The sequence below is a fragment of the Pseudophryne corroboree genome, chromosome 6 (assembly GCF_028390025.1).
Source record: "Pseudophryne corroboree isolate aPseCor3 chromosome 6, aPseCor3.hap2, whole genome shotgun sequence".
Lineage (NCBI taxonomy): Eukaryota > Metazoa > Chordata > Amphibia > Anura > Myobatrachidae > Pseudophryne > Pseudophryne corroboree.
This window is the reverse complement of record NC_086449.1, coordinates 794,265,297-794,286,810: the sequence shown is the minus strand read 5'-3', so window position 1 is coordinate 794,286,810 and position 21,514 is coordinate 794,265,297. Positions and strand designations below refer to the sequence as shown.

The 21,514-nt window shown below is 49.0% G+C and overlaps 1 protein-coding gene across 1 annotated transcript in view; it reads right to left on the bottom strand.

Annotated features, from left to right (window-relative positions):
• Positions 1-3,972, bottom strand: part of FGD4 (FYVE, RhoGEF and PH domain containing 4) — a 214,749-nt gene extending 210,777 nt beyond the window's left edge. The window contains exon 1 of the mRNA XM_063928870.1: positions 3,449-3,972. Coding sequence (XP_063784940.1) covers positions 3,449-3,563 — 115 coding nt within the window. The 5' untranslated portion in view covers positions 3,564-3,972. The remainder of the gene's footprint in view (positions 1-3,448) is intronic.
• Between the last annotated feature and the right edge of the window lie 17,542 nt (positions 3,973-21,514).

Below are 21,514 nucleotides of genomic sequence, written 5' to 3'. Positions count from 1 at the left end.
GACGACTCGGAGGCAGGATTTTTGGATGAATAATCTGGTCACAGCTTTATTTTTGTTACCTCGTTACCTATGTTGCAGGGCGCCAAAAATAAGCAGTGGGCAAGGCAAGCTTTCGTTATCCCCCTGATTATTTCCCGGGGGTGTGTCCGCCTACCCGGTAGGCGCCACAGCCACACCCCTCTAGGGAACCCGCCCCCTGTGGCGCATCTCACGCTCGCTTGGCACGCAGCCCACATGGCCCAACCGTCCAAAGCTGGTGCCGAGCGTGCGCCCATTTTCCGAGGGTGAGTCTGCAAACCTCAGCTGGTTCCCCCTTTACCTATGCCTTGCGCGCTGCTTGTTTCCGCCGCCCGCCAACTGTGACAACAATTTGACATTCAATGGATTGACAATCCGTACCTAATATTGCAAAGCACACTTATACATTAAAGCAAAACACAGCAAACAAAGGTATACATATATATATATATATATATATATATATATATATATATATATATATATATATATATATATATAAAAAAAATTATTTTCTTTTTGCACACATAGCTGACACTTCACAACATGAGGGTTGGGTGGGTGCTGTACGAATCCTCCCGTCCCCCACCCCCGGCTTTTAACCCCTTCTGAGCCGCCCCCTCCCTTGCGGCTTCCTACTGGCCGCTTGCTCCCCAGGTGTGAAAGGGGGAGTGCCGGGCATACCTGCCCGTCCCCCCTTTCTCCCGTCGTTGGCCCGCGGGCCGCACGGCGTCCCTCCCCCTTAGCCTGCTCCGTCGCCATTTTGTCTCCTGCGCTCCTGTAATCCAACAGATCATGCTAATCCTACAGATGTGTGGCTAAACCCTGCAAGGTATCTGGGAAGGGGGGCCACACACAATGGAATATGAGTAAAACTTGACAAAATGCAGACGCCACAGGTATCAGACAGGCGCCTGACGGATCCGGTAACTGGTGTTATCTTTCCTGCTTGTAGTTTATTCTGAACTATTAAACATAAGATAACATTCCTATTTTTCAGATAAACGTGGGAAGTTTATGCAACCTTTTTAATAGAGCTAGTGGAGGCGTTTCCCAAACCAACCAATCAGATTCTAGCTATTATCTAGTGCATTCTATAAAAATGATAGCTAGAATCTCATTAATTGCTGCCCTCGTCTTTAGAAGGTTTACGGTATCTCCCTCTTAATCATTATGCGGCTCGTTATTTGTGGAATGTTACCGCCACTCACGAGCATACGGTTAATAATCACAAACAGCAATATTTTAGGCCTTACTGTACATCTTTAAAATATCCTACGTGTTTAACATTCTCTCACGGCGAGGACAAATGACATATACACGTTTTACACCTTCCATTCATGTCCTTGTATAAACGTGCCAACCCAAAACAATTATACCAGTCTCATCAAGCTCGCGGTAGACTCATTTGGCTCGCTTAATTAACCACACCTGCTAACCTCGCTTATCCTGCACCACAACTGTTGTTTAGTAATCGCAGTGTTTTTATATCACGGCTTATGTGTGTGTTTCATTGACCTGTAATACACGTAAATGAGACAACTCACAAGAATGCGAGATAGCCATCTTGCATCTAGTTTATCCTGCACTAGGGATGGCCATGGACTATCATGTTTAGCAACTATCGATGGTTTGTAACCGATGCTCATTGATTATGCCATCCATGGTGGGGGTATGATGCATCATGCCAGTGACCGAGGTCTGATGGCGGAAGTGTGCACATGAGCGGTGCTTAATCATCGATGGCGTACTGCCGATGGATATAAACCAGAATTTTCCCAGGACATTGGCGACCACCGGTCATCAATCCATGTGCGTAACGTATATAAAGTAGGATTGTGGTACCCAGTTATCACTAAGGGGTCTATTTACTAAGCCCTGGATGGAGATAAAGTGGACGGAGATAAAGTATCAGCCAATCAGCTCCTAACTACCATGGGGGTAATTCCAAGTTGATCGCAGCAGGAAATTTTTTAGCAGTTGGGCAAAACCATGTTCACTGCAGGTGGGGCAGATATAACATGTGCAGAGAGAGATAGATTTGGGTGTGGTGTGTTCAATCTGCAATCTAAATTGCAGTGTAAAAATAAAGCAGCCAGTATTTACCCTGCACAGAAACAATATAACCCACCCAAATCTAACTCTCTCTGCACATGTTATATCTGCACATGGTTTTGCCCAACTGCTAAAAAATTTCCTGCTGCGATCAACTTGGAATTACCCCCCATGTTACAGGCTGCGTTTGAAAAATGACAGTTAGAAGCTGGTTGGTTGGGACTTTATCTCCATTCAAGGCTTAGTAAATAGACCCCTAAAACATATACAGAGTCTCTTACTTTGGGTGAGATTTATCCAAGCTTGGAGAGAGGTCAATCGGAGCGAGATAAAGTACCAGCCAATCAGTTTCTAACTGCCATGTTACAGGCAGTAATAGAAATATGACAGGACTGATTGGTTGGCACTTTATCTCTCTCTAAACTTTGATAAATCTCCCCTTAGTGTTTTAGAACCAATTTATTTTTATATCATGCATTTTATACCCGTCACCTTCACACAGCTGAGGCAGCAATTCTGTGGGCTGGCCAATATCATTCCCCAGTCAGGTATACTGTATCTGTACTTTGTGCCTGATGGTTCCATGACATCACTAGTTCCAAGAGAGTTCATAGGCTGGCAACCAGTTCATCCTGCAATATAATCGCGCTGTGTGTAGGCGACAGGCGGACTTTACTTCCCAACTTCATTATCACAATCATTGGTACAGGTACTGTCCTTTATATTAATTGGGAAAGTAGTGTACTACTGTACAACTGAATACCTTATCTCCCACATTGATAAATAGGGCCCATAACCAATAGTACAGTCTGCACCTAGTATCCGGGCTTTTCAAGGTTGATATTAAATACTACATTTAAAGCGCAATAAAATAAATGATAACACAATGTAATAAGCATGACACAACTGCGCAATACTTCAGCGGCAAAATGTCCTTGGAAACATCTTGCACATCTGTGTTACATAGAAAGTGATTTACATGTCATATACAGTGATGATTACTGCAAGCCATTACGCAATACACACAATATGTCCCATACATATATGATAGCAGACTGTGGTGATAGTGCACCATATGTAATATGCACAGATGGATTATAGTGGTGTGAGCTTGTGAACATGACACTAGTGTTGTATTTGCACAATGATGACTCAGACATGTGTTCACAGGGTGGTAAACGGGTAACTGCTGCTGGGGGTAACACAACACCACATACACACAACACTACAGAGTAATGAGATCTGTAGGCACAAAAGTGGCAGCTACAGCTCACTGTGTGCAATGTATTATATTATTGCATTTATTGCAGATAGTCAGCACTCTGCTTACTATACACACAGCTGTAGGTAATAGCATTAGTCTGGCTGTACTCACCACTCTGCTGCCCATTCTCATTCTCTAGCTGCACAGCTAAGGATAAGGTGCCCCTGGTCAGGCATGGACTGGATTTTCTGCGGATTGCCACTCTCCTAAAATCATCTGAGCTCATGGCTGCACTCCTGTGTAGTTATTGTACTCCTGTGCGGCTGTACTCCTGTGTAGTTATTGTACTCCTGTGCGGCTGTACTCCTGTGTAGTTATTGTACTCCTGTGTGGCTGTACTCCTGTGTAGTTATTGTACTCCTGTATGGCTGTACTCCTGTGTAGTTATTGTACTCCTGTGGAATTTGCAAAAGTTATCCAGGACGGGATATCCCTCTACCCTGCTGTGCCACACTACCAGTGAGTGCCAGGTGCCACCAGGAATGCCACCCACCGCCTGCACCCAGGTGACACACTGCAGAATTCTCCAAGACACATTCCAGGCTGTAACCAAACCAACCCCCAGCTCAGTACTAAGCTGATCAACAACTACTGCTGCAAGCTAGGGCATGTGTGAGTGACAAGACACGGCCCGCCCCCTTTCCTCTGACTCCTCCCTCACCTGGGGAATCTGCTCACCTGAGCAGCAGAGGTAGCAGCACAGTGAATGCACCGTGCATACTGGTTGCTAGGGCTGCTGGCAATTCCAATTATAGAGCAAGATTCACACTTCACTTTCTGTAAACAGCTGAGGAAACATCTCCAGCCTGTTACCACAATACTTGTCCCACATTTGCAGCTGTTATATAAGCTACAGCATAAAATGTCTGTGCAAGGGTTTGCTATAAACACCACTTGTTCATGCTATTATCTATCTATCTATCTATCTATCTATCTATCTATCTATCTATCTATCTATCTATCTGTCTGTCTGTCTGTCTGTCTATCTATCTATCATCTGTTTATCTATCTATCTATCTATCTATCTATCTATCTATCTATCTATCTATCTATCATCTGTTTATCTATCTATCTATCTATCTATCTATCTATCTATCTATCTATCTATCTATCATCTGTTTATCTATCTATCATCTATTTATCTATCTATCTATCTATCTATCTATCTATCTATCTATCTATCTATCTATCTATCTATCTATCTGTCTATTTATCTATCTACCTATCTAGCTATCATCTCTTTTTCTCTTACGTCCTAGAGGATGCTGGGGACTCCAAAAGGACCATGGGGTATAGACGGGATCCGCAGGAGCTTGGGCACACTATAAAGACTTAAATTGGGTGTGAACTGGCTCCTCCCTCTATGCCCCTCCTCCAGACCTTAGTTAGACTTTGTGCCCAGGAGTGACTGGACACACACTAGGGGAGCTCTACAGAGTTTCTCTAAAAGACTTTATGTTAGGTTTTTTATTTTCAGACAGACCTGCTGGCGGGTGTAGTACTGCTGACCGGCGGTCTCCTGACCGCCGGTCAGCTTACCGACGCCGGGATCCCGGCAGCATACCGACGCCGGTATCCCGGCGGGGAGGGGCGAGTGCAGCAAGCCCCTTGCGGGCTCGGTGGCGACCTGCGGTCGCCACGGGTTCTATTTCCACTCTATGGGTGTCGTGGACACCCACGAGTGGATATAGTCCCTGTTGGTCAGCATGCCGACCGTCGGGATAGTGACCCGTCGGGCTGGTGGAGGAGGTCATGTGACTGTCGGTCAGCTGACCGGCGGTCACATGAATACCACCCCTGCATCGTGGGACTGAGGGGAGAGAAGTCAGACCTACTTCTTCTTAGTTCAAGGGCTCTGCTTCTTAGGCTACTGGACACCATTAGCTCCAGAGGGTTTGATCACTTGGTGCGCCTAGCTGCTTGTTCCCGGAGCTGCGCCGTCACCCCCCTCACAGAAACCAGAAGAAAGAAGCCGGGTGAGTATTAGAAGAATCGAAGACTTCAGTGACGGCAGAAGACTTCAGTAACGGAGGTACAGCGCAGTGGTAGCGCTGCGCTCCATGCTCCCACACACTTCACCAACGGCACTCACAGGGTGCAGGGCGCTAGGGGGATCGCCCTGGGCAGCAGTTACTGAGGTTTTGGCTGGCTAAAAAAGGGCTATACAGTGTCCGATCACTGTATAGAGTACCCCCGCCAGTTTACAGATTCAAATTTTAGCGGGCTACAGCGCGCCGGGAAGGGGGTGGGGCTTAGCCGCACATTACTCACCAGCGTCATTTTCTCCTATCTCTACAGCGCTGCAGAGACGCTGCCCGGACCTCCAAGCTCCCGCAAGTACATGGGGAGGAAAAACGGGGGGAGGCGGGCACATAAAAATAAGATTTTACTTACCGATAAATCTATTTCTCGTAGTCCGTAGTGGATGCTGGGGACTCCGTCAGGACCATGGGGATTAGCGGCTCCGCAGGAGACAGGGCACAAAAATAAAGGTTTAGGATCAGGTGGTGTGCACTGGCTCCTCCCCCTATGACCCTCCTCCAAGCCTCAGTTAGGATACTGTGCCCGGACGAGCGTACACAATAAGGAAGGATTTTGAATCCCGGGTAAGACTCATACCAGCCACACCAATCACACCGTACAACTTGTGATCTGAACCCAGTTAACAGTATGACAACGTAGGAGCCTCTGAACAGACGGCTCACAACAATAACAACCCGATTTCTTTGTAACAATAACTATGTACAAGTATTGCAGACAATCCGCACTTGGGATGGGCGCCCAGCATCCACTACGGACTACGAGAAATAGATTTATCGGTAAGTAAAATCTTATTTTCTCTAACGTCCTAGTGGATGCTGGGGACTCCGTCAGGACCATGGGGATTATACCAAAGCTCCCAAACGGGCGGGAGAGTGCGGATGACTCTGCAGCACCGAATGAGAGAACTCCAGGTCCTCTTTAGCCAGGGTATCAAATTTGTAGAATTTTACAAACGTGTTCTCCCCCGACCACGTAGCTGCTCGGCAGAGTTGTAATGCCGAGACCCCTCGGGCAGCCGCCCAGGATGAGCCCACCTTCCTTGTGGAACGGGCCTTGACAGATTTAGGCTGTGGCAGGCCTGCCACAGAATGTGCAAGTTGAATTGTGCTACAAATCCAACGAGCAATCGTCTGCTTAGAAAGAAGCAGGAGCACCCAGCTTGTTGGGTGCATACAGTATAAACAGCGAGTCAGATTTTCTGACTCCAGCCGTCCTTGAAATATATATTTTCAATGCCCTGACAACGTCCAGCAACTTGGAATCCTCCAAATCGCTAGTAGCCGCAGGCACCACAATAGGCTGGTTCAGGTGAAACGCTGACACCACCTTAGGCAGAAAATGAGGACGCGTCCGCAGTTCTGCCCTGTCCGAATGGAAAATCAGATATGGGCTTTTATACGATAAAGCCGCCAATTCTGACACTCTCCTGGCTGAAGCCAGGGCCAGTAGCATGGTTACTTTCCATGTAAGATATTTCAAATCCGCCGATTTGAGTGGCTCAAACCAATGGGATTTGAGAAAATCCAAAACTACATTAAGGTCCCACGGAGCCACTGGGGGCACAACCGGGGGCTGTATATGTAGTCAGGCCCGGCGACAGGGGGGGTCAAAGGGGACACCCGTCCCGGGCCCCGTCATTGTGAGGGGCCCCAAGGTCCAGCGGTGGCAGCATATCATAATAAATGTACATAATTCTATAACTCGCGGCACCGCACCAGCCGCGTGCGGCCCGCTGTGTGGTTGAGTTGTTGTTTTTTGCGGCAGCACCCCCCCTTCCCCCCAAGCCGTGTGGTCACCCCCTCAGTGCACAGCCCCAGCCAGGTCAGCTGTCAGCCTGAGCCAGCCAGTCCCCGGCCGTGCTGTATGCTGTGCAGTGCACTGACGTTGCACCAGTCACACACGATGACGCCCGTCCGGACCGCCCCTCCTCTTCGAGTCCTCACCGCACGCCTCCCTGTCTCTGCTGTGTGAGCTGTAAGGAGCCAGAGCGCCAAGCAGGAGTGGCCCAGGACAGTACTGCGGGATTCTGAGCCTGGTCAATTAGCGGCGCCGGCGGCTGTGTGTTGCTGCTGGTAAGGCTCTCCAACTCCAGAATGTTTAGGGGTTTGGGTTTGGTTTGGGGCTTTGGGATTGGTTTGGGTTGGGCTGCGGGCAGGCAGGCACATTATGCATGCAGCATTCTGCACATATAGATGCATCTGCATGCATGCATGTCAGATGAGATCAGAGCAGAATGTCTGTGTGGTGGTGACTGGTCTTTCAGGCTCATCTGCTGCTCAGCACAGACAGTACAAAATGCCTGGCCATTGTGTGTCTGGGAATCTTAATTTTGGAAAGAGATGATCCCAATATATCAGTATTGTATTAGGCAGGCGGGGTTGGGATCGGGTGACCGGCGGTCGGGATCCCGGTGGTCAGCATACTGACGCCAGGATACCCACAAGTGGGAATATGGCTGGGCCCCCTGCCGGCATTCTGGCGTCCGGGATCCCGGCGTCGGTATGCTGACCACCAGGATCCCGGCTGCCGGGATCATAACTACATCCCAGGGAGGTGCATGTGACGGTCGTGGGGAAGAACATAGTGCAGACAATGTTTTTAGGGCCGGGTGGGGGGCCCCGCAGAGATATTACTGTACCGGGCCCCAAGATTTCTGTTGCCGGCCCTGTATGTAGTACTCCTTTTACAAAAGTCTGGACTTCAGGAACTGAAGCCAATTCTTTCTGGAAGAAAATCGACAGGGCCGAAATTTGAACCTTAATGGACCCCAACTTGAGGCCCATAGACAATCCTGTTTGCAGGAAATGTAGGAATCGACCCAATTGAAATTCCTCCGTGGGGGCCTTCCTGGCCTCACACCACGCAACATATTTTCTCCAAATGCGGTGATAATGTTGTGCAGTCACCTCCTTCCTGGCTTTTACCAGTGTAGGAATGACCTCTTCCGGAATGCCTTTTTCCCTTAGAATTCGGCGTTCAACCGCCATGCCGTCAAACGCAGCCGCGGTAAGTCTTGGAATAGACACGGTCCCTGCTGAAGCAGGTCCCGTCTTAGAGGTAGAGGCCACGGATCTTCCGTGATCATCTCCTGAAGTTCCGGGTACCAAGTTCTTCTTGGCCAATCCGGAGCCACGAGTATCGTTCTTACTCCCCTTTGCCGTATAATTCTCAGTACTTTTGGTATGAGAGGCAGAGGAGGAAACACATACACTGACTGGAACACCCACGGCGTTACCAGAGCGTCCACAGCTATTGCCTGAGGGTCTCTTGACCTGGCGCAATACCTGTCCAGTTTTTTGTTGAGGCGAGACGCCATCATGTCCACCTTTGGTTTTTCCCAACGGTTCACAATCATGTGGAAGACTTCTGGATGAAGTCCCCACTCTCCCGGGTGTAGATCGTGTCTGCTGAGGAAGTCTGCTTCCCAGTTGTCCACTCCCGGAATGAACACTGCTGACAGTGCTATCACATGATCTTCCGCCCAGCGAAGAATCCTTGCAGCTTCTGCCATTGCTCTCCTGCTTCTTGTGCCGCCCTGTCTGTTTACGTGGGCGACTGCCGTGATGTTGTCCGACTGGATCAACACCGGCTGACCCTGAAGCAGGGTTTTTCCCAGGCTTAGAGCATTGTAAATCGCTCTTAGCTCCAGTATATTTATGTGAAGAGACATCTCCAGGTTTGACCATACTCCCTGGAAGTTTCTTCCCTGTGTGACCGCTCCCCAGCCTCTCAGACTGGCATCCGTGGTCACCAGGACCCAGTCCTGTATGCCGAATCTGCGGCCCTCTAACAGATGAGCACTCTGCAACCACCACAGAAGAGACACCCTTGTCCGTGGCGACAAGGTTATCCGCTGATGCATCTGCAGATGCGATCCGGACCATTTGTCCAGCAGATCCCACTGAAAAGTTCGTGCGTGGAATCTGCCGAATGGAATCGCTTCGTAAGAAGCCACCATCTTTCCCAGGACTCTTGTGCATTGATGCACAGACACTTTCCCTGGTTTTAGGAGGTTCCTGACAAGTTCGGATAACTCCTTGGCTTTCTCCTCCGGAAGAAACACCTTTTTCTGAACCGTGTCCAGAATCATTCCCAGGAACAGCAGACGTGTCGTCGGGGTCAATTGAGATTTTGGAAAATTCAGAATCCACCCGTGCTGTTGCAGCACTATTTGGGTTAGTGCTACTACGTCCCCCAGCTGTTCCCTGGACCTTGCCCTTATCAGGAGATCGTCCAAGTAAGGGATAATTAATACGCCTTTTCTTCGTAGAAGAAACATCATTTCGGCCATTACCTTGGTAAAGACCCGAGGTGCCGTGCACAATCCAAACGGCAGCGTCTGAAACTGATAATGACAGTTTTGCACCACGAACCTGAGGTACCCTTGATGTGAAGGGCAAATTGGGACATGCAGGTAAGCATCCTTGATGTCCAGGGACACCATAAAGTCCCCTTCTTCCAGATTCGCTATCACTGCTCTGAGTGACTCCATCTTGAACTTGAATTTTTGTATGTACAGGTTCAAAGATTTCAGATTTAGAATAGGTCTTACCGAGCCGTCCGGCTTCGGTACCACAAATAGTGTGGAATAATACCCCTTTCCCTGTTGTAGGAGGGGTACCTTGACTATCACCTGCTGAGAATACAGCTTGTGAATGGCTTCCAATACCGTCGCCCTGTCTGAGGGAGACGTTGGCAGAGCAGACTTTAGGAACCGGCGAGGGGGAGACTTCTCGAATTCCAACCTGTAACCCTGAGATATGATCTGCAGGATCCAGGGGTCCACCTGTGAGTGAGCCCACTGTGCGCTGAAATTCTTGAGTCGACCCCCCACCGCCCCTGAGTCCGCTTGTAAAGCCCCAACGTCATGCTGAGGGCTTTGCAGAAGCCGGGGGGGGCTTCTGCTCCTGGGAAGAAGCTGCTTGGTGCACTCTCTTACCCTTTCCTTTGCCTCGGGGCAAATATGACTGTCCTTTCGCCCGCTTGTTCCTATAGGAACGAAAGGACTGCGGCTGAAAAGACGGTGTCTTTTTCTGTTGGGAGGGGACCTGAGGTAAAAAGGTGGATTTCCCGGCTGTTGCCGTGGCCACCAAATCCGATAGACCGACCCCAAATAATTCCTCCCCCTTATACGGCAATACTTCCATATGCCGTTTGGAATCCGCATCACCTGACCATTGTCGCGTCCATAAACTTCTTCTGGCAGATATGGACATCGCACTTACTCTCGATGCCAGAGTGCAAATATCCCTCTGTGCATCTCGCATATATAGAAATGCATCCTTTAAATGCTCTATAGTCAGTAAAATACTGTCCCTATCCAGGGTATCAATATTTTCAGTCAGGGAATCCGACCAAACCACCCCAGCACTGCACATCCATGCAGAGGCGATGGCTGGTCGCAGTATAACACCAGTATGAGTATATATACTTTTCAGGGTAGTTTCCAGCCTCCTATCCGCTGGATCCTTGAGGGCGGCCGTTTCAGGAGACGGTAACGCCACTTGTTTTGATAAGCGTGTGAGCGCCTTATCCACCCTAGGGGGTGTTTCCCAGCGCGCCCTAACCTCTGGCGGGAAAGGATATAATGCCAATAACTTCTTTGAAATTAGCAGTTTTCTATCGGGGTTAACTCACGCTTCATCACACACTTCATTTAATTCGTCTGATTCAGGAAAAACTACAGGTAGTTTTTGTGGTACATGCAGTATCAGAGATATGTAAAGCCTCCTTCATTGCCGTGATCATATAACGTGTGGCCCTACTGGAAAATACGTTTGTTTCTTCACCGTCGACACTAGATTCGGTGTCCGTGTCTGGGTCTGTGTCGACCGACTGAGGTAAAGGGCGTTTTACAGCCCCTGACGGTGTCTGAGACGCCTGTACAGGTACTAACTGGTTTTCCGGCCGTCTCATGTCGTCAACTGATTTTTGTAATGTGCTGACATTATCACGTAATTCCATAAATAAAGCCATCCATTCCGGTGTCGACTCCCTAGGGGGTGACATCACCATTACCGGCAATTGCTCCGCCTCCACACCAACATCTTCCTCATACATGTCGACACACACGTACCGACACACAGCAGACACACAGGGAATGCTCTTATCGAAGACAGGACCCCACTAGCCCTTTGGGGAGACAGAGGGAGAGTTTGCCAGCACACACCCAAGCGCTATAAATATATAGGAACAACCCTATAGAAGTGTTGTCTCCCTTATAGCAGCTTAATATATATCAAAAACGCCAAAAAAAAAAGTGCCCCCCCCCTCTCTTTTTTACCCTGTTTCTGTAGTGCAGTGCAGGGGAGAATCCTGGGAGCCTTCCTCGCAGCGGAGCTGAGCAGGAAAATGGCGCTGTGTGCTGAGGAGATAGGCCCCGCCCCCTATTTCGGCGGGCTCTTCTCCGGAGTTTGTGAGACCTGGCAGGGGTTAAATACATCCATATAGCCCCAAGGGCTATATGTGATGTATTTTTTAGCCAGAACAAGGTATTCTCATTGCTGCCCAGGGCGCCCCCTGCAGCGCCCTGCACCCTCCGTGACCGCTGGTGTGAAGTGTGTGACAACAATGGCGCACAGCTGCAGTGCTGTGCGCTACCTCATGAAGACTGAAAAGTCTTCTGCCGCCGGTTTCTGGACCTCTTCGCTTTTCGGCATCTGTAAGGGGGTCGGCGGCGCGGCTCCGGGACCGGACTCTATGGCTGGGCCTGTGTTCGATCCCTCTGGAGCTAATGGTGTCCAGTAGCCTAAGAAGCCAATCCATCCTGCACGCAGGTGAGTTCACTTCTTCTCCCCTAAGTCCCTCGTTGCAGTGAGCCTGTTGCCAGCAGGACTCACTGAAAATAAAAAACCTAAAAACTTTTTCTAAGCAGCTCTTTAGGAGAGCCACCTAGATTGCACCCTGCTCGGACGGGCACAAAAACCTAACTGAGGCTTGGAGGAGGGTCATAGGGGGAGGAGCCAGTGCACACCACCTGATCCTAAAGCTTTATTTTTGTGCCCTGTCTCCTGCGGAGCCGCTAATCCCCATGGTCCTGACGGAGTCCCCAGCATCCACTAGGACTTTAGAGAAATTGGTGTTTTTCAATTTATATTGCCGGCGCTGAGCATATTACTAGCTTCGGTTAGTGTATGGGCGCTGGGGGTGTGAGCTGGCATACTCTCTCTGTGTTCTCCCTAAGGGCTTCTCTGTGGGTCTGTCTCCGGGTTTGTGGACTGTGTGAGTGTGAGTGTGTCGGCACGAGGTGTTGACATGTCTGAGCCTGGGTGTTTCTACCCGGAGGAAGTTATGGGGGCTGCAGAAAAAGATTTAAATATGTGTCTGTCGGCACAGCCGACGGCTGATTGGATGACTATGCTGAGTAATACTGAATACAAATGTGGCTTTATTGTCAAAGAGACTGGATAAATCTGATTCTCAGACGCATTGTCTCAGGTACAAACAGTCTCAGGGTCACAGAAACGTGCTTTTAACCAGATGGCAGATACAGGTACCGACACGGACTCTGACTCCGATGTCGATTTAAATGAGGCTTCTTTGCATCCACAGGTTGTCAAGAGTATTCAGTACATGATTATAGCCATTAAAGATATGTTACGTATATCTGAGGAACCTTCCGTTCCTGACACAAGAGTTTGTTTATTTAAGGGGAAAAGACCTGAGGTAAAATGTCCCCCCTCTCATGAAATGAATGCGCTTTATGAAAAGGCTTGGGAGTCGCCTGAAAAAAGCTGGCAGATTCCCAAGCGAATTTTGATGGCATATCCTTTTCCCTCTGACGATAGGGAAAAATGGGAGTCGTCTCCAAATGTGGACAAGGCTCTATCCCGATTGTCCAAGAAGATGGCACTTCCGTCTCCTGACACGTCTGCCCTCAAGGATCCAGTGGATCATAAGCTGGAGACGACTTTGAAGTCCATTTTCGTCAATACTGGTGCATTGCTCAGACCTGCTGTGGCGTCGGTATGGGTGAGTAGTGCTATTGCAAAGTGGGCTGAAAATTTGGCTTCTGATATGGATGCTCTTGATAAAGATAATATTCTTCTGACTCTTGGTAATATTAAGGACGCTGCAGATTACCTAAAGGATGCGGCGAGGGATGTTGGTCTCTTGGGATCAAGAGCCAATGCCATGGCGATTTCGGCCAGGAGGGCGCTGTGGATTCACCAATGGAATGCTGATGCCAACTCCAAGAAGAATATGGAAGCTCTTCCTTTGAAAGGTAGTGTCTTGTTCGGTGAAGGCCTGGCTGACCTGGTGTCGACCGCTACGGCGGGTAAGTCATCTTTTCTCCCTTATGTTCCCACACAACAGAAGAAGGCACCCCATCAGCAGATGCAATCCTTTCGGCCTAATAAATACAAAAGAGGTAAGGGCTCATCCTTCCTCGCTTCAAAGGGTAGAGGTAGGGGAAGGAAGTCGCCTGCAGTATCAGGCACCCAGGAGTCCCTACCGGTGGGGGGCCAGCTCCGATTCTTCAGTCAGGTCTGGGTTTGTTCGGCTCTGGATCCTTGGGTCTTAGACATAGTGTCCCAAGGGTACAGACTAGAGTTTCAGGAGATGCCCCCCAACCGTTTTTTCGTGTCGGCCTTGCCAACTTCTCTTCCCAAAAGAGAGGTGGTAAGAGATGCGATACATAGTTTGGAGCAGAGAAGGGAAAGGGGGGACATGATAGAAACTTTCAAATATATCAAGGGTTTTAACAAAGTAAAGGAGGGAAACATTCTCCAAATGAAGAGAAGCAATACGACACGAGGACATGCACTGAGACTGGAGGGGGGGAGGTTCAGGGGAAATTTTCGGAAAAATTATTTCACAGAAAGGGTAGTGGACAAGTGGAATAGCCTCCCATCAGAGGTGGTAGAGGCTAAGACAGTAGAGCAATTTAAACATGCATGGTATAGACATAAGGATATCCTTACAAAGAAATAAGGATCAAATAAGGTTAGAGATAAAAATAATATAAAAAAAAAAAAAAGGGGCAGACTAGATGGGCCAAGTGGTGCTTATCTGCCGACAAATTCTATGTTTCAAAAGTTGTGTCAACAGAGGGTCGTGGTGCCGGATCCCCCGTCAGATCGGGGGAAAGGGTTCTATTCGAGCCTCTTTGTGGTGCCGAAGCCGGATGGTCAGACCGATTCTGAACCTAAAATCCCTCAATCCATACCTGAAAACTTTCAAGTTCAAGATGGAGTCTCTTCGAGCGGTTATCTCCAGCCTCGAAGAGGGAGATTTTATGGCGTCAGTCGACATAAAGGATGCTTACTTACACATCCCGATATTCCCTCCTCATCAAGCTTTCCTGAGGTTCGCGGTACAGGATTGTCATTACCAATTTCAGTTGTTGCCGTTTGGGCTTTCCACGGCCCCGAGGGTTTTAACCAAGGTAATGGCAGAGATGATGGTCCTCCTGCGCAAGCAAGGGGTCACAATTATCCCATACTTGGACGATCTCCTGATAAAGGCGAGGTCCAAGGAGCAGTTGTTAAGAAATGTGGATCTCTCCCTGTCGGTTCTGCGACATCACGGTTGGATACTAAATTTGCCAAAGTCTCAGTTGATCCCGGCCACTCGGCTGCCCTTCCTGGGCATGGTCCTGGACACGGAGATACAGAGAGTGTTTCTTCCGGAGGTCAAAGCTCTGGAAATCCAGACCATGGTCAGGGAGCTCCTGAGGCCGACAAGTGTGTCAATTCATCAATGCACTCGGGTACTAGGGAAGATGGTTGCGGCTTACGAAGCCATTCCGTTTGGCAGGTTTCATGCCCGGGTGTTTCAGTGGGATCTGCTGGACAAATGGTCCGGGTCTCACCTGCACATGCACCGGAAAATAACTCTATCTTCCAGAGACAGTATTTCTCTCCTGTGGTGGCTGCAAGGCTCTCACCTTCTAGAGGGACGCCGATTCGGAATGCAGGACTGGGTCCTCCTGACAACAGATGCAAGTCTCCGAGGCTGGGGCGCAGTCACGCAAGGAAGAAATTTCCAGGGAAAATGGTCAAGCCAGGAATCTTGTCTCCACATAAATGTTCTCGAGTTGAGAGCCATTTACAACGGACTGCTGCAAGCAAAGAACCTTCTTCAGGGTCTCCCTGTCCTAATCCAGTCGGACAACATAACAGCAGTGGCGTACATAAACCGCCAAGGCGGAACAAGGAGCAGGGTGGCTATGGAGGAGGCCACAAGAATCCTACGCTGGGCGGAACAGCACGTGAGCGCTCTGTCAGCAGTCTTCCTCCCGGGAGTAGACAACTGGGAAGCAGACTTCCTCAGCAGACACGATCTCCATCCGGGAAAGTGGGCTCTTCATCAAGAGGTGTTTGCAGAAGTGACAAAGCATTGGGGACTTCCTCTGATAGACATGATGGCGTCTCACCTCAACAAGAAGCTTCCGAGGTATTGTTCCAGGTCGAGGGACCCCCAGGCCAGCGCAGTGGACGCCCTGGTGTCTCCGTGGGTGTTTCCGTCGGTGTATGTGTTCCCTCTGCTCCCTCTCATTCCGAAGGTGCTGAGGATCGTTTGACGAACAGGGGTTCAGGCGATACTCATTGTTCCAAATTGGCCACGGAGGGCCTGGTATCCGGATCTTCAAGAATTACTAGTGAAAAATCCCTGGCCGCTTCCTCTACAAGAGGACCTGTTGTTGCAGGGGCCCTGTGTGTTTCAGGACTTACTGCGGCTGCGTTTGATGGCGTGGAAGTTGAGCGCCAAATCTTAGCTCGGAAGGGTATTCCAGGGGAGGTCATCTCCACTCTCCTTAAAGCTAGGAAGGAAGTTACGGCAAAACATTATCACCGTATTTGGAGGAAATATGTTTCATGGTGTGAGACCAAAGCAGCTCCGATGGAGGTGTTTCACTTGGGTCGGTTTCTCCATTTTTTGCAGGCTGGCGTAGATGCAGGCCTGAAATTGGGTTCCATAAAAGTGCAGATTTCGGCTTTATCTATTTTCTTTCAGGAAGAATTGGCCGTCCTTCCCGAGGATCTAACTTTTGTGAAGGGAGTGTTGCATATCCACCCTCCATTTGTGCCGCCGGTGGTGCCGTGGGATCTTGAAGTGGTCTTGCAGTTCCTTATGTCTCACTGGTTTGAACCTTTGCGTAAGGTTGAGTTAAAGTTTCTCACTTGGAAAGTGGTCATGTTTTTGGCTCTGGCGTCGGCCAGGCGAGTGTCAGAGTTGGTGGCCTTGTCTCACAAGAGCCCGTATTTGATTTTACATTCGGATAGAGCGGAATTGAGGACTCGTCAACAATTTCTGCCGAAGGTGGTTTCTTCGTTTCACATTAACCAACCTATTGTGGTACCTGTGGCTACGGATGCTGTGGCAGTTCCAAAGTCTCTTGATGTTGTAAGAGCTTTGAAAATTTATGTTGCCAGAACGGCTCGTACCAGGAAAACAGAAGCTTTGTTTGTCCTGTATGCTTCCAACAAGATTGGAAATCCTGCTTCTAAACAAACTATTGCACGCTGGATTTGTAATACGATTCAGCAGGCTCATTCTTCGGCTGGGAAACCGTTGCCGAAGTCTGTAAAGGCCTATTCTACTAGGAAGGTGGGCTCTTCTTGGGCGGCTGCCCGAGGGGTCTCGGCACTTCAGCTTTGCCGAGCAGCTACGTGGTCGGGTTCAAACACATTTACTAAGTTTTACAAGTTTGATACCCTGGCTGATGAGGACCTCATGTTTGCTCAATCGTTGCTGCAGAGTCGTCCACACTCTCCCGCCCGCTCTGGAGCTTTTAGTATAGACCCCATGGTCCTTGTCCCCAGCATCCTCTAGGACGTAAGAGAAAATAGGATTTTAATACCTACCGGTAAATCCTTTTCTCCCAGTCCGTAGAGGATGCTGGGCGCTCATCCCAGTGCGGACTGTTACTTGCGGTTGTAGTATTACTGGTTGTATTTGTTTACACATGGGTTGTGTATTAGTTTATTCAGCTTGTTGCTGTTGTTAATTTATACGGTTATCTGGTTTTATACTACTTCAGTTGTACGGTATGTTGTGGTGTGGGCTGGTATGTTTCTCGCACTTTGTTTAAACATAAATCCTTTTCTCGAAATGACCGTCTCTCCTGGGCACAGTTCCTATAACTGAGGTCTGGAGGAGGGGCATAGAGGGAGGAGCCAGTTCACACCCAGTCAAAGTCTTTTTAGTGTGCCCAAGCTCCTGCGGATCCCGTCTATACCCCATGGTCCTTTTGGAGTCCCCAGCATCCTCTACGGACTAAGAGAAAAGGATTTACCGGTAGGTATTAAAATCCTATTATATCTATCTATCTATCTATCTATCTATCTATCTATCTATCTATCTATCTATCTATCACCTGTTTATCTATCTATCTATCTATCTATCTATCTATCTATCTATCTATCTATCAATCATCTATTTACCTATGTATCTCTCTCTCTCTCTCTCTCTATCTATCTATCCTGATTCTGAGTCAGACGGTGTAAATGCGGACAGCTCTCACATCTATCTGCAAACCGCACGTGCGCCACAGAGAATTGCAGACTGGGGACGCACCTGTCACACTTATATTGAAAGACTGCGGTGTCAAACACATCTCTGAAACAAGATTTATAATCATTATTATTTGTTTTCATATATTTTTAATTAATTGACGCGTACTTGCCTAATTGTTTTGATTTGCGTTAAGTGGCTTGCACAGGGAGAGGGTCATAGCATTGTATTTGGCATCATCATGACCAGGGGAGGATTTACAGCCCCACCAGTAAAATTCACCACCTCAGTGAGCCAGTTGCAATCCATGACTGCACTGGCTATGCTTTGACTGACCGTGACTTCCCATTTGGAAGTGCTACCTGCTAATCACGCGCAGGACAGGCAGTCCAATTGGGAGGGGTTTCCTCCTTTTGGAACTGCCAGACTCGGCTGTGATTAGCAGAGAGCATGCTCCCTGTGGGATGACACTCCCTGCCTGATCGTCAGTCCTACCCAGCTTCTATGGCTGCTGACGATGCAGTCCATAGAAGCCAGGGTTTTGGGCATGTGCAGTCCCACCGCCACTTGATGCCTGTCAGATCCATTGCGTAGGTGCCGGCACCTGGCTGGTCAGGTGGCTGTCTCCTCTCCTGGCATGGGTAGCGGCAGCCCTCCTCCAATCAGGTAGGAGCCCCCTCTAATCATGACCCCGTCCTCAGCTGCACATGCCATAAGCCGTGCTTACCTGTCATCCCTAGGTTGAGTTATGTGTTGGTGGACACCGTTGTGCTGCTTTATGTCCACGTTCCAGCACTCGGTTTTCTGTCACTTTGACCAGCAGGAAAAAAAACTGTGAAGAGGGTAAAAATGGAAGACAAGGGGCAAGAGGGAGTAGTGCAATTGGACAGTGGGTTGTGGGAACAGATAGCAGAAAAAGGCAGGGATTCAGATGGAATGGACATACACACATATGGGGCACAGCGAGACCCACATGGGGAGACAGACAGACATGTACACTACACATACAGATAGGGGAAAGAGAGCATAATATAAAAAGGGTGACAGGCATACATAGAGGGACAGAGTCACAGACCGAAGATAGGTGAACATGCGGTAAGTCAAATGGAGCAGGGCCGGATTTAGGGGGGGGACGATTGGGGTGAACGCCCCCCTAACTTACAGATACAGCCACGCCCACTTAGAAACTTTCTGTTGCTGCAGCTCTGGGCTGTGAGGGGTGAGCTGCGTTGTCAGTGCGTCTGCTGTGAAGGGACCCGCGGCCAGCCGGCGGCTTTGTAATAAGTCATTCTGACTCTTTAGTATGCTGCTGCTCAATCGCTGTGATTAAGAGGATGCTGTCCGGCCGGAGGAGGACAAGGAGGAGGGACAAAAGGAGGCTGCTTCTGGGACTAGCCAGATGATATGTACGTATTTTGGCCCTCATTCCGAGTTGTTCGCTCGCAAGCTGCTTTTAGCAGCTTTGCACACGCTAAGCCGCCGCCTACTGGGAGTGAATCTTAGCTTATCAAAATTGCGAACGAAAGATTAGCAGAATTGCGAATAGACACTTCTTAGCAGTTTCTGAGTAGCTTCACACTTACTCGGCATCTGCGATCAGTTCAGTGCTTGTCGTTCCTGGTTTGACGTCACAAACACACCCAGCGTTCGCCCAGACACTCCTCCGTTTCTCCAGCCACTCCCGCATTTTTCCCAGAAACGGTAGCGTTTCTTTCGCACACACCCATAAAACGGCCAGTTTCCGCCCAGAAACACCCACTTCCTGTCAATCACATTACGATCACCAGAACGAAGAAAAAAACTCGTAATGCGGTGAGTAAAATACCTAACTGCATAGCAAATTTACTTGGCGCAGTCGCACTGCGGACATTGCGCATGCGCATTAGCGACTTATCGCTCCGTTGCGAGAAAAAAATAACGAGCGAACAACTCGGAATGACCCCCATTGTACTGTCAGACAGCTCTATTCTGAATAACAGTACAGGTTGAGTATCCCTTATCCAAAATGCTTGGGACCAGAGGTATTTTGGATATCGTATTTTGGAATAATTGCATACCATAATGAGTTATCATGGTGATTGGACCTAAATCTAAGCACAGAATGCATTTATGTTACATATACACCTTATACACACAGCCTGAAGGTCATTTAATACAATATTATTAATAACTGTGTGTATTAAACAAAGTTTGTGTACATTGAGCCATCAGAAAACAAAGGTTTCACTATATCAGTCTCACTCAAAAAAAGTCTGTATTTCGGAATATTCCGTATTTTGGAATATTTGGATATGGGATACTCAACCTGTACAGTGTTGTGGCAGTGTTCTGTCAATGTTACTGCACTTTGTGTTGGTAGGCAGTGTGACAGGGCAGGGGTGCAGATTGTGAACTACATTAGCAGGGGCGTAGGGAGGGCAGTTCCGGTTGAGCTCGAGCTCCAGGCGCCCAAGACAGTACAGGGCGCTGCAGCTCGACTCCGCCGGAACCTCCCTCCCGCAAGCAGCTCGCAGCCGCAGCAAGGATCTCCTTCCCCTCCACTCTCCCCCCCTCCGCTTACCGCCGGTCCGTGACTTGCGTGTGACGTCACACGCACGAACGAACGGAAATACGTCCAGCAGCAGTCGGAAAGCAGGAGCGGACAGGTGAGTGTTGTTTTTTCTTTTTTTCTTTTGTGTTTGCGGCGCTACCAGGGGGCACAGCTACAGGGGCATAATTACTCTGGGCAAATCTACAGGGGGCACAACTACTGGGGGCAAATCTACAGGAGGCACAACTACGCCGGGCACATCTACAGGGGGCAAATCTACAGGGGGCACAACTACTGGGGGAAAATCTACAGGGTGCACAATTACTCTGGGCACAGCTACAGGAGGCACACCTACTGGGGACACACCTACTAGGGGCACAGCCACATGGGGAACAGCTACTCCGGCCACAGCTACAGGGGGCACATCTACCAGGGGCAAATCTACAGGGGGCACAGCTACAGGGGGCACAACCACTGGGTCCATAACTACAGTGGGCATAACTGTGGCCACGCCCCTTACCTATGAAACCACACTCCTATTTTTTGCTGCGTGCCTTTGGCGCCAAAGGAAACTTTCACCCTGGATGCCACAAGGTGTAGAACCGGCCCTGGTGGCCATGCCCCCAATTCAGAACAGGGGAGGGGGGCGCCGAAATATACTTTGCTCCAGGCACCATGACACCTTGCTACACCTCTGTACATTAGGAGAAGCTGCAGTTGTACTCACTTCCGCTGTTTAATTATTCTGTAAAGTTATTTATCAGGTGTGTGTTTCTATGCATCTTACGTTCTCAGAAATAAAGCTATGAGAACTTTTGGCGTATTGGTTGTATTAAGGCAGTACATTCATGATCAGCCAGGCTATATGACACTGCATTATCTGAGGCGGGCAGGTGTTGCATACAGGAAGCCTTAGGAATACACCATTTTTATTGATAAACCTTGCAGACACGTCTTCGGGTTTTATGTAAGGTATCTAATGCAAGCCTGTGTACCCTATAGTTTTTCAAGTGTGGTGGAACTGTAAGTTCCAGCATGCCCTGCTCCTCCCAGGTTCCTTCTCTCTCAGCCTCCTCCTGACTGACTGGGAGCTACAGGTGGGGCAGCCCTGCTCTTGACTCCGGGAGATGACGTCACAGTCTAAA